This window comes from Herpailurus yagouaroundi, unplaced genomic scaffold (assembly GCF_014898765.1).
Source record: "Herpailurus yagouaroundi ecotype Mexico unplaced genomic scaffold, PumYag 250, whole genome shotgun sequence".
Taxonomy (NCBI): domain Eukaryota; kingdom Metazoa; phylum Chordata; class Mammalia; order Carnivora; family Felidae; genus Herpailurus; species Herpailurus yagouaroundi.
In genome coordinates, this window is record NW_024412467.1 from 14,120,532 (window position 1) to 14,133,607 (window position 13,076).

At 44.3% G+C, this 13,076-nt stretch overlaps 1 protein-coding gene across 3 annotated transcripts in view; it reads right to left on the minus strand.

Annotated features, from left to right (window-relative positions):
• Positions 1–390: 390 nt before the first annotated feature.
• Positions 391–13,076, minus strand: part of HIVEP1 (HIVEP zinc finger 1) — a 56,316-nt gene continuing 43,630 nt past the window's right edge. For 2 of the 3 annotated variants that reach the window (XM_040460609.1, XM_040460607.1), the window contains 2 exons: positions 3,455–3,966; positions 391–2,242 (listed from right to left, as the gene is read on the minus strand). In XM_040460609.1, the coding sequence (XP_040316543.1) occupies positions 1,004–2,242; positions 3,455–3,966 (1,751 nt within the window). In that variant the 3' untranslated portion in view covers positions 391–1,003. The remainder of the gene's footprint in view (positions 2,243–3,454; positions 3,967–13,076) is intronic. The other variant, XM_040460608.1, reaches the window with a different exon arrangement.

Sequence of the window (13,076 nt, forward strand, 5' to 3'; positions counted from 1 at the left end):
AAAGAAAGAGTCTGCGACTACTGGACAGACCTGGGGGTGGAACACGGGCCTCAGCCAAGTTCTCAGGACAACTGTTTTTGTAACTTATTTTCTGCTTACCAGAAATGGTCCCACCTGCACTGAGGAAGTTTGCCCATTCCAGGCTCTGTGCCACATGCATTTACAAAAAGAGTTCTAAGTAGCGAACCTTCTAGGAGTTCATGGCTATGAAGTTACTCCTCACAGTTGGGTGGGTTTCACGGAGTTTCACACGGCAGTAACACCAGTAAAGCCCCCGTTTCTCAAAACTAAGGGTGAGGCTGAGCGTAGACAGAACGTGACCTATGGCTATTTTCGGAACACAGATTACTGATCGCCAAATACATAAAGAAGGCACAAGTGAAGCAAAGGTAAAGTCAGTAAACAATATTTTACTGAAACATTTCATGACACAGAAAATCTGTCTGAAGTGTAAAGTTACTGTCTTACACAGGAAGGACAGACCCATTTTCAAAGACTAATATGAATACAATAAATATGGAGTTTACATACTAATTTATACACAGAAACTCTGCCCCACAGCCATAAAAATTTAATTTAACAGTGCAACATATAATTTAATTATTTGATTTGACAGGTTTTTTTTTTTTTCTTTCTAAACACAAATAACTACCTGGTTTTCATATACATATATAATATATATTTTATGTATATAGATATTCAACAATCTGTACAGCTTCTAAACATAAACTCCTAAAAGGCACAAGTGTCTATACAACATGTACAAAAATGGCTGGAGCGGACACAAAACAACAATTATTGGTCAAAAGTTCATGATTGCACAAAGATTAGTCATGAGTTTATGTCAGAAAAATGTGCTTTAAGGAAAGGAGGGTTTTCAAAGAAACCTTTAAGTGTTATATAAAAAACAAACAAACAAACAAAAAAAAAACCACAAAAAACCCCAAAACCAACCCCACCAAAAGCCCAGACCAAACCAACCCCCCCCCCAAGTCGAGGCCCACTAGGTGGCGATCACGAGCCTGTCCTCGTCGTCGTCACTACTCACGTCGCTGAACTGCGCGGTGGCCTGCCTTCGGGGCGGCGCTTTGGGCCCGGGCACCTGCCCCTCGGGGGAGCGAGTCCGCAGGCCGCAAGGCTCCAGGGAAGCTTCGGGACGCACCTGCAGCAGAGGCTCGGCCGAGGCGGCTGGTTTGCCCTGCAGGGGGGCGGGCTCCTGCGTGGGCTTCACATGATTCACAGCGGCGGCCTTGCCCGCGTCGGCTTTCCTTGAGCCGTCGGGCCGGCCGGGGTCTCTCGCGGGGGCAGACGCATCTAGAACGTGTGTTGCATTTTCCCGCCGGACTTGGGGGGACCCCTGAGGAGACGAGGCCCCGCCGCCCTGATCTGCGCCGGCTCCCGAAGTCGGCCTGGGGGGCGCCTCCCGCGCCCTGGGTTGGGAAGGGGGCATCTCGGGAACCCCCGGCGGGTCGGCGGGCACTTGACCCACAGAGGAGATTAAAGTGGGCAAGGCAATGTTCAGGATCTGGAGGCCTGGAATGTGCGCCTGAGGGGTGGGGCTGCTCTGCGGGGAGGGGTTTGCGGTGAGAACCTGCAGGCCCACGGCACTGAGCGCCAGCCCCGGCGGGTGCACCTGCGGGGCCACGTTGGTGTTGGCCAGGCCCAGGATGTTGACGGTCTCCACGCCCAGCGACGGCAGCGGCTGCAAGGCCTGCGTGCTGAGGTTCTGAAGGCCCGGCATGCGGATTTGGCCAATGGGTATACACGGCACCACGCCGCTCAATTCGGCCACTCCCGCGGGGCTGGGAGCGCCGGAAACTTCTGCGACCGAATCCCCGGGCGGGCCCACAGTTCTGTGAATCACATTGACGGCGGGGATCGTGAGCTGCATTGGCCCCGCCTGGATGGGCACGAAGGTGGAGTACGTGAGGCCGGCGGGGACCACGTGGATTCCCCCGACTGGAACCATGTTGTAAGGTGTCCTGGACTGCTGTTGAGAATGCAGAGGGAGGTGGCTGAACAGATGAGTCTGGGGAGAGGGCAGGCCCGGAGGCGGCTGGAGGGTCACTTGCTGCTTCTGCTCTTGGGCGTCAGGCTGAGGCGAGGCCCCTGAGGGAGCCCCCACTGCTGTGTGCGGGCCGCGCTCAGCCGCAGGAGGGGGTCGGCGCACGCAAGCGGTGCCCTGAAAGACAACAGACAAAACCCCTTTCCAGCGAAACTGCCAGCGTAAAATCTCCTCTTCCTAACGAGGAGAAAGCATGTATATTCACATAAAAATGACAGGCCTGCTAAAAAATGATGTCTTCATTATAAAAAAGAAATTCCCAACTAAAAAATCTATTATGTCTTTAATCTCTAGGGCAAGGAACAGCAACGCATTTCATGGAATACTTTGCAGTTTTGCAAATTTCCTCCTTCCCTTTCCCTTTCCCTTCCCTTCCCTTCCTCCCCTCCCCTCTTTTCCTACCTTCACCTCTTCCCTCTCTCCCTCCCTTGCTTCCTATGTTTGTGAAAGGTCTACTGAAGATCAGATTTCCAGGCACTGGCAGGTATGTAAGTGATCTGGGATAGAGAAGCTGAGAACACAGGTGACCAGTCTGGAAGTAATTTAATTTAAATATCAAGTATAATTTAAATATTAATGCAATTATGTTAAATTATATTAATTTAGAATAGCCTATAGAAATCTGAGCTTTCACAGACTTTTTCGTTTTCTCCAGTGTTACCTAGCAAACCAAGATCTGCCACATTTAGAAATAAACCCTATGGCCATCATCAATACATACAAGACATAAGAGAAGGTAAGAGACGTTAAGAGGTCAGTGGGATGAATATATTCGGCATAGAATTAAACACTCCTCATGAGCCACCAGGGGTAAAAAGCACCCGGAGGGTGGCTTTCTGCAGGCCCGTGTCTGGCCCTGAGCTGGTTCTCCAGCAGGAAGCTTTCCCAAGCTGGTCACAGCAATTTCATCATTCAAGCAAAGTGAACTTCTTGATACATTTTTGGGGGCCACATTACCTTTGCCACAGACACTGGTCGCTGTCGTGTCGACAGGGGCAAAGTGCAAAATGTTTGGATAATTTAGCACAGATCCGTCACATCAATCGATGCCACTGGAAAAACAATTCAGGGCAAGCGAGGGGGATAAGTAGGTCCCAAAAGTCAGGTTCCCAATTGGAACATACATATTTTTAAAAAGGAGTGTAGTTTTAGAGAACCATTTGGTTCTTTCACAGATTTATGTGAAGTCACATGTGACCTCTGATTAAAATACCTAGCAAGAATCCAGGGGGCATAAATAAAGTCCTTTGCCTTTAAATACAACCAAAACTTGCTCTTGAACCCACTGACTTAGCCATAAATTAAAAAAAAAAAACAACAACTTAAGTACATTATTTTCTTGAGCCATGAGGATCCCCCTGTGGGGAAACCCTACAACAAGACATTTACCTGGGTTAAAGTAGTGTTCTTTCCGGCCACAGAACTTCCCAGAATTTCTTCTGATTCAGGGTAGTCTACAGACATCTGGTGACACGGGGACCTGGGCGCAGCCTCAGGTGACCTAGAAGAGTCGACGGGAGTAGCCGTTTCTTCTCCGTCTTTTGCGGCGTGTGGCCCGGTCTTCACCGGAGACTCCATCTTCCGGCTGTGGTCTGACTGCACCGTGCTAAGTACGGTCATCTTGGTGGGCAAGGCTCTGGGTAGAACGTCCATCGGGTCCGTGTGCGCCCCAGAAAAGCAGTCGGCGATCCTGACGTCCTCCTCTGCGCTCCCAGGATCCTGGAGGCCACCTCTAGATGGAAGATGCTGCGGGCTGGCCGTAACGGAGGGAGCCGCTGACAAGACAGATTCAGCCTGACTGTCTTCATCGTCATCTTCATTTTCATTATCGTCCTCATCCGGGCCATCCGACTCTTCAAGGTCATACCCAGACCGCTCGAAACCGAATCTTTGCTTCTCATCTAATAAAAACAACCGAGGGGCGATGTTATAGCATGTTTCGCATGTGGACAGGTGCAGCCTTTTATTTTCTTTTAGTTTTTGTAAGCTTGGCAATGCTGTGAGGATCATAACAGAGAAGGGCCCTACTCACAGAAAGTCTCCAGTTTAGCCGAGGAGGGGTGGCAGGGGGAAGAATAAGTCAGTTGGGCCAGGAATCGGACAAGCGGGGCGCTGACAGAGAGTGGCATGGCCAGTACACTTGTCAGGGACGCAGAATGTGAAATGGGCCTCGGGAGGTTAGGCAGGTGAGGATAATATACCAAGAAAATCAGAAATAAAGGCCTCAACTATTTTTTTTTTTAAATTTTTTAACGTTTATTTATTTTTTGAGTGACAGAGAGAGACAGAGCGCGAGCAGGGAAGGTGCAGAGAGAGAGACACACACACAATCGGAAGCAGGCTCCAGGCTCTGAGCTGTCAGCACAGAGCCCGTAAAGGACTCAACTGTTAAAGAAGACGGGAAGATATAAAAAATTTGACAGAGTTCAACACAACTCTTCCTGAGCTCTATCTACTTCTCTGCCTCTCTTTTGAACAAACTGAAACAAAAAGCAAAACAAACTGATGGCATTTGGATTTGTGAGCCCAATAATTTTATTTGATAATTCTATGAAATATGTGAACTGATATTTGGATAGTATTTTAGAGAGGTTTCCATTGTGCTCTGGGTAGTAATACTCTCTAGGACTTAAGACTTCTACCTTTTTCTTTTCTTTTCGCTAAGAGAGGTGCTAAATTTTCCTGTCATTTTTTCCCTATGGTAATCCAACTCGCTCCTCACAGGAAGAGGAACCATAACTAATAAGAGTCATTAGTATCAGCCTCATAACGTCACACGGGACCGTGTTTATTTTATTTATTTATTTATAAAAAAAATTTTTTTTTAACATTTATTTATTTCTGGGACAGAGAGAGACAGAGCATGAACGGGCGAGGGGCAGAGAGAGAGGGAGACACAGAATCGGAAGCAGGCTCCAGGCTCTGAGCCATCAGCCCAGAGCCCGACGCGGGGCTCGAACTCACGGACCGTGAGATCGTGACCTGGCTGAAGTCGGACGCTTAACCGACTGCGCCACCCAGGCGCCCCAAGGGACCGTATTTAACAAAGAAGATTCAGGAAGGTCCAGGGAATAGTTTCTTAATTCTCGTAAGATCATGTGGAAACTGGATTTAAATTTTTATCTGTTCAGAATCCCACAAATTAGAGGTTCTTTCCCTTAGAAAGCTAATAAACTTTTAAAAAGTTAAATGGTGGATGAATGAAACACCTCTACCCCAAATCTCTGGCGCTGAGCTATAATAAAGAAGGTATCAGAATGTATTCAGCTTAGCTGCGAACCGTTCTGTCATTTACGCATACTTTTAACATTCTGCACTTATGTATACTTTCTGAGCAGGAAAAATAATAGGGAAATAAGCAACACGTTTGCTTCCTGCATATCCCAAATGGTCTGCGTATTAATTGATTTTACTATTCCTTCTATATTACCAAGTTCTTAGAGAAAAGTCTCAAAGGATCGACACCAAACCATTGGAGGCTGATTATTTCAAGAGGATGGAATGGACTAGAACTTTTCTGCTGTTGATCTCAAGCACGTTACTTTTACAATTAAAACATTCAAGAACAAAACACATTCATTTAGGTTACCTTAACACGTGATTTCATATGCTTTTTGCTTTGAGGGTTCTGCTGGTTTTGCTATGAAATAATGCTAATATCCTGAATCCCACCAGGCGCCCGTGCTACAGATGGAATGGGTGATTTCTGGGTAAATGGCCTGCCCCTTGCCTCACAGGTAGCTCTCCTGACCCCTATCAGATGGTTGAAATTCTAAAATTGGAGTCACTCCCAATTTGTTTTGAATTTGCTCCAACAGTGCCGAGTCAGACATATTTTAAGAGACTGAGGGGAAAATGGGCAAGAAAATCCAAAGACATGAGATGACCAAGGAACAGGTTACCAGACAGGGGGGCTGACTTCACCAGAGGCGAGCCCGGCTCCAAAGTCCAACTAGGGTGAGATGTGCTTTCACTTAAAAATTATTACTCTATCTTAAACAAACAAACAAACACACAAACAGGCCTATCTTCATATTGATGACTTTTTCAATATTCCCTATAAAGCTGAGGTCCCCGCCAATCAAACACTCCAAACTGTAAACAGAGACGGTGTCTGTGGGAAGAGAGCAGACATAAGCCAGCATCATCTGGGGTGTGTGCGATGGGACACTGGCCGGGAGGTTGCTGTTCAACAGATGACAGGGTGGTCAGAGCCAAGTATGGACTGCCCGCGTTGTGTGAATCCTCTGAAGCTACTCTTTCCTGCAGGCTCTATGCCAGGAACCCCATTCAAGTCCTCACAGGAAAGAGTGTGAAGTATCCCCTGTTGTCCAGATCTGGGGGACAGGCGCCGTAGCCAGAGAGAAGGAACAAGACATTCCACCTGGATCCACTTCCTCTCGCTCCTTTAGGGAAAAACACTGTGGAGGGAAGGGCACAAGCACTGCTGCTCTTAGGAACCTGGTGAAAACTTACTGCAGTGGGGAGAGGGGGTGAACAGGAGAAAAAACACAGCTCTACTCCTTGAGGAAGGACAAGATTACCAGCTGAGTCCCCCACAACAGCTGAGGGAGTGGTGGGAGAACACAAGCGCCATGGCCCAGAAACCTAAAAGCATGGCGCATGTGGGAGTCTGAGGCTGAATCGGAACCCGAGGGCATCCTGTCCTCCTCCCCACCCCTAAATGCCAAGCTAAGACCTTTACGTAATGGGTAACAGCCGAAAACTTTTGGGAGAGGGATAGGAGATGAACGGGAATGTGTAGACTGACACTCACTGAGACACCTAAAACTGTGGACTGAAATGGGCATTGCCCTCCTCATCAACCCCTCCTCCCCCAAAGACAAGTTAAGTCTCTAGAGGAATCTGAAGCCTCTGATGCTGGAAGCCTGCCGTATATATAACGTATCACGCACCTGCAGCCCCACTTCTAACTCCAAAAACTCTTGATGCCCACACTAAAGGCCCGGCAGGAGAGGCACACCTGTCAAGAGGCAGGAAGCCTATTTACGTAGTCTCCACTGTCTTACACAAGATGTCTAGCTCTCGTAACAAAAATTACGAGACATATAAAAAGGCAGGAAAAGAAAACGTATGCAGAAGAGAAAAAGCAATCAGAACCAGTCGGATAGGACACAGATGTCAGAAGCATCAGAGAATTCAAAGTAATTGTGGGTTAAAGGCTTGTGGGCCACCCGCAGGGTCCAGTGGGAATTTCAGCTGAGGGCTGGACACAGGTGACGGAGAAGGCAGTGAGATGCTACAAACGAAAAACAAAGTAACAATGACAACAAGAGAATGGCCAAACCCAGAGTTCTATGCTCAACGGAAACAGTGTTCAAAGACGAAGGAGAAATGCAGACTTTCTTAGAAAAATACAAACGGAGGGGATTCACTGCCAGTAGGACTTACTTGACAGTAAATGTTCAAGGAAACTCTTTGGGCAGAGAGGATACGGGCTCAGAAGGGAATGTGGATCGACACAAAGAGCTGAAGAGTATCAGAAGCAGAATAAGGACTCTTTCTGTAAAGTTCTAATTGCTTGCTCTAAAAGACAACTGAACATCTGCGGCAGACATAATGGAGCAGGTGTTTACGGCACCGGTAAACGTAGACAGTATGAACACAACAGCACAAATAACGGAAAGGAGGTACTGTGAATACAGTTACAAAGTCTCTAAGCTGCATGTGAAGTAATGCAGCATTATGTGAAGGAAGACAACTAAATTTTCTAAAGAGGGGTGTAAATAAAGTCAAGGAGGAGATAAAACAGAGTCATAAAAAAATGCGCAATGAAGTCATAAAAAGAAAAAAAATTAAATAAAAAAACCACACCCAGGTGGCAAGGTGGTAGGTTTTATTCTACTACGTGAAAAATAACATTAAAAGGAATTCAAGTCTAACACCTTAATTAAAAGAGAGAAATTGCTAGACTGGATTAAGCAAGCAAGTGCCAAGTATATATACTATATACCAAAAAACCCATTTTAAACAGAAAGACATAAACAGATTGAAAATAAAGTTTGGAGAAAAGTATACCTTACAACATTGACGAAATCACAGCTGGAAAAACTGTATCAGTACCAGGCAAAGTAGATTTCAGAACAAAGAATACTATCAAGAATGAACAGGAACATTACATCATGATAAAAGACACATAATCCTAAACGTATATCAACTAATAAACCAGAGCCTCAAAATAAATGGGGCTAAAACTGAAAAAAGTAATAAACTGATCCATAATTAGAGTTGAAGATTTTAACATCCCACTCTTAGTAAGTGATGGAACAAGCGTACAGAAAATGAGTGACAACACAGAAGGAAGACCTGAAAAACACTACCAATTAACTAGTCCCAGCTGACAGTTATAGAACATTCCAAGCAATAACACACTCTGCTTTCCTTGTAAGTATACATGGAATGTTCACCAATCTCTGCCATATTCAGAGCTACGAAGCAAACCTCAACACATTTAAGTTAATAAAAGTCACAGAGTAAGTATTCAGATGAAAACAGAATCAAACTAGAAATCAATAATTGGAAGATACCTGAAAATCTTCCAATATTCCAGACTTACGAAACATATTCCTAAATAATCTGTGGGTCAAAGAGCAAGTCTCAAAGAAAGGTTAGAAATACTTTGAGGTAGATGAATTTATATTTTTAAAATGTTTATTTATTTTTGAGAGAGAGAGAGAAAGAGCATGGGGGAGGGGTAGAGAGCGAGGGAGACAGAGGATCTGAAGCGGGCTCTGTGCTGAGAGCAGAAAGATGGATGTGGGGCTTGAACTCATGAACTATGAGATCATGACCTAACTGACTGAACCATCCAGGTGCTCCTGAGCTAGATGAATATTAAAATATAACACTCAAATTGTGGCATGCAGCTAAAGAAGTGGTTATTGAGAAACTTACTGTATCAAACACTTCTGTTAGAAGAGAGGTCTCAAATAAATAATCTAAGTTCTCCCCTTTAGAAATGAAAAAGAGAAAACCAAAACTAAACCCAAAGCAGGGAGCAGAAAGGAAATAACAGAGATGAGAACAGAAATAAAGAAATTGAAAAAAGAAAAACAGGAATCCAATAAAACCAGAAGCTGGGTCTTTGGGGAAAGAAATGAAAAAAAAAAAAATTGACAAACATCTAGTAATACTGGCCAAGGGGAAAGAAAAGATACAAATCACCAGCAATAGGAAAGAAAAAGGGGATATTACTACAAACCCACAGATATTAAAAGGATAATAAATCTATTAAAAACTCTATTGCCCACCAATGAACAACTAGAATTCAAAATTAAAGATACAATCCTATTTGGGGCTCCTGGGTGGCTCAATCGGTTAAGCGTCTGACTTCAGCTCAGGTCATGATCTTGTGGTTTGTGAGTTTGAGCCCCGCGTCGGGCTCTGTGCTGACAGCTCGGGGCCTGGAGCCTGCTTCGGATTCTGTGTCTCCCTCTCTCTCTGCCCCTCCCCCATGTGTGCACGGGCACACAGGTGTATGTGCACGTGCACTCTCCTGCTCTCAAAAATAAATAAACATTAAAAAAAAACCCCACAATGCTATTTAAAATAGCACCGAAAGAATAAAATTTAAAAATGTGCAGGATTTGTAGGTTGAAAACTACAAAATACTAGTTAAAGAAACCAAAGACAGAAGTAAATGAAGACATCTAGTATATTCATAGAAAGACTAGAAGTTTCAATATTGTTAAGGTAGCCTTTCTCCCAAATTCAATCTATAGATGCAATACAATTGCAATAAAAATCTCACAAAAAAGCTCAGTCAGTTAAGCATCCGACTCCTGATTTTGGCACAGGTCATGATTTCACAGTTTGTGAGTTGAGGCCTCGCTTCGGGCTCTGTGCTCACAGTATGGAGCCTGCTTGCGATTCTCTCTCCCTCCCTCCCTCTCTTTCTGCCCCTCCCCAGCTCACACTCTCTGTCTCCAAAGTGAATAAATAAAACAAAACAAAACAAAACAAAACAAAACAAAACAAAACAAAACAAGGTAGCTCCATGGAGAAAGGACAGTCTTCTCAATAAGTATCACTGAAACGAATGGACATCCACATAGGAAAAACATGACACATACTTTGTATCTTCCACAATCACTCAAAACCGATCGTATATCTAAATGTAAAATACACGACTGTAAAACTTCTCAAAGAAACTGTAGAAAATCTGTAACCTTAGGGTAGACAAAGGTTTCTTACGTAGGACACCAAAAGCACAATTAAAAAAAAAATTGATAAACTAGGCAACCTGAACATTCATTTTTTTTTTCCTCTGAGAAAGACATTGCAAAAATGAACAAAAAGAGACATAGATGGCGAGAAAACTTCTGCAAATTACATTTCTGACAAAATATTTCCAGGATATATTTTTAAAAATATTAAGATTCAACAATAAATACATGTCCCACTTGAAAAATGGGCAAAATTTCTGAATACTTCACCAATACTTTTCCAGACATCTGAAAAACAAATAGCATATGAAAATATGCTCCATATCATCAACTGAAGAAATGCAAATTAAAACTGCAACAAAATACCACTGTAAACCTGTTAGAATAGTTTTTTTAAACTGTGCTGGGAAGGGCACAGAATAACTCGACTCCCATGCATTGCTGGTGAGACTGTAAAATGGTGCAGGCACTTTGAAAAGCAGTCTGGACAGTCTGTTATAATGCTAAACCCATACCAGCCATATGACCCAGAGATTCCTACCCCTAGTATGAAACCATGCAGAAATGGAAATTTAAATTCATATAAAAACCTATACGTGAATGTCTTTAAAAAAAATTCTTTTTAGCATCTATTCATTTTGGAGAGAGAGAGACAGAGTGCAAGCAGGGAGGGGGAGAGAGGGAGACACAGAATCTGATGCAGGCTCCAGGCTCTGGGCTGTCAGCACAGAGCTCGATGTGGGTTCGAACTCGTGAACTGCGAGATCATGACCGAAGACGAAGTCGGATGCTTAACGGACTGAGCTACCCAGGAGCCCCATGAATGTCTTATAGCAAGTTTATTCATATTTGCCAAATACTAGCGGCACTCCAAATCTTTTGGCTGGTCTGTGGATAACAAATCATGGCACATCAATACAATGGAATACTACTTAATAATAAAAAGAAATTAACTATGGATAACTCTTACTTGCCTTATGCTAAGTGAAAGAAGCCAGACCCGAAAAGCTACTTACTCTATTTTCCCTTTTATATGCACTCTGGAAAAGAGATCAGTGGTGCTAGGGGTTGCTGGGTAAGAGAAGCAGTTGTCTATGAAGGAATGGCACTAGGGGAGTTTTTGGGGTGACGGAACTGTGGGGGTAGACACACCATTCTCTGCATTTGTCAAAGACTGCCATAGAGTGAGCTGTAAACCATGAAGTGAACGTTATGGGATGTAAATAGAAGCATCATCAGCCAGGATGTGGGAAGAATCCAAGATAAATGCAGGCTGAGATAGATGACCTAACTGAAGTACAAGTGAACCACACACCCGCTCAGTAGGGATGGGAAGAAAGGTCCCACCCTAGGTGACCTTCGCAAAGAGGGCTCTGACCAGGTGAGGTGAAGGCTAAAGACAAAAAGAACTGCACACAAACACTGCACTGTAACTTAAATCTGTCCTTCTCGGGTGGGTTAGGATTTCGGGAACTGGCTCACCGATTAACACTGGAGTTGAACAAATAGGTAAACGCATTGTAGATGAGGACCGGGTTCCTCACTGTGGGTGAAAGAAAAAGAAGGAAATAGAAAATGCTAGAATCAACTTTGTGGTGCTGGCCTGGAATTGGAAACATGTATGGACTCGTGTTTCATTCATGTATATGGCATAACATGTATGTGCGCGTGCACGTGTGTGTGTGTGTGTGTGTGTGTATTCACACACACAGATACAGAAATAGTGTGTAAGTAGGAGTTAGCACATGTGCATATACTTCCTAGCGCTATCCACTGAGAGGGCTCAGAAGCAGTGACAGGTCAGTAGCAATGAACACACCATCCAGCGAGATCTTGGTTTCTAAATTCCATTCTCCGGTAAAGAGAACCAGAGGCCTTGAAGAAATGGTTGATTTTGGGGTTGAAACATCTTGGGGTGCTAGAAAATCAGGAACTTCTTAAAGAAAAAAAAACAAAACATGGGGCAGGTTGAAAGGGCACAGGAAGAGACCTCAAAGAGCTCTCGATGGCCCGTTTTATTGAGCTGTACACAAGAAAACACCGTAAAAGATTATAACCCAAAGAATACAATACATATCTTTGAGTCCATAGTGATATAACTGAATAAAAGGCTGAGGGGACAAAAGGAGACATGGTAACTTCTCCCTGCAGAAAAATTCTAATTAATAAATTAGAACGCTCTAGTAATCCCCTCGGCAAGATCCACCAATGTAGAAATAGGACATCTACATATTCTCAAAGCATCTCCGATAAACGTTTAACAACGACAACAGGCAGTAAGTTAACAGTAGAGAGTCCTGGTTAACATGACCAACAATACCTACTGACGTAATGTACCTCCCGATATCAAACACTAACAAAAGTACAGTCACCCTACGGCACCTTCCTAATACTGCCAACCCCAATCCCATCGTGAGCGTACATCAGAAAACCCTGAATTGAGGACGTTCTACAAAATAACCGATCAGTATTCCCTACAAACATCTAGGTCACGGAAGACAACAGCGACAGGGGAACACACTGGCAGAGTCTAAAGAGGCATGGGCCACGAAGGGCAGTGTGGGATTCTGAAGGAGACCCCGGGGCAGGAAAAGGACAACGGTGGCAAAACTGGGGAAATTCAAGTCAGTTCTGTCCTTTAGTCAGTAACGTGGAGCTGGAGTTAGTCTCTTCGGGTTGGCAAATGTCCTGCGGTATGTAGACGCAGACACAAGGAGAGGCTGGGTGAGGAGCTCACGAGAACTCTCTACACTCGTTTGCGGCAGCTTTTCTGTGAGACTAAAATAATCTTTTGGAAAACTGCGTGAAACAAACAATTTGTCAGT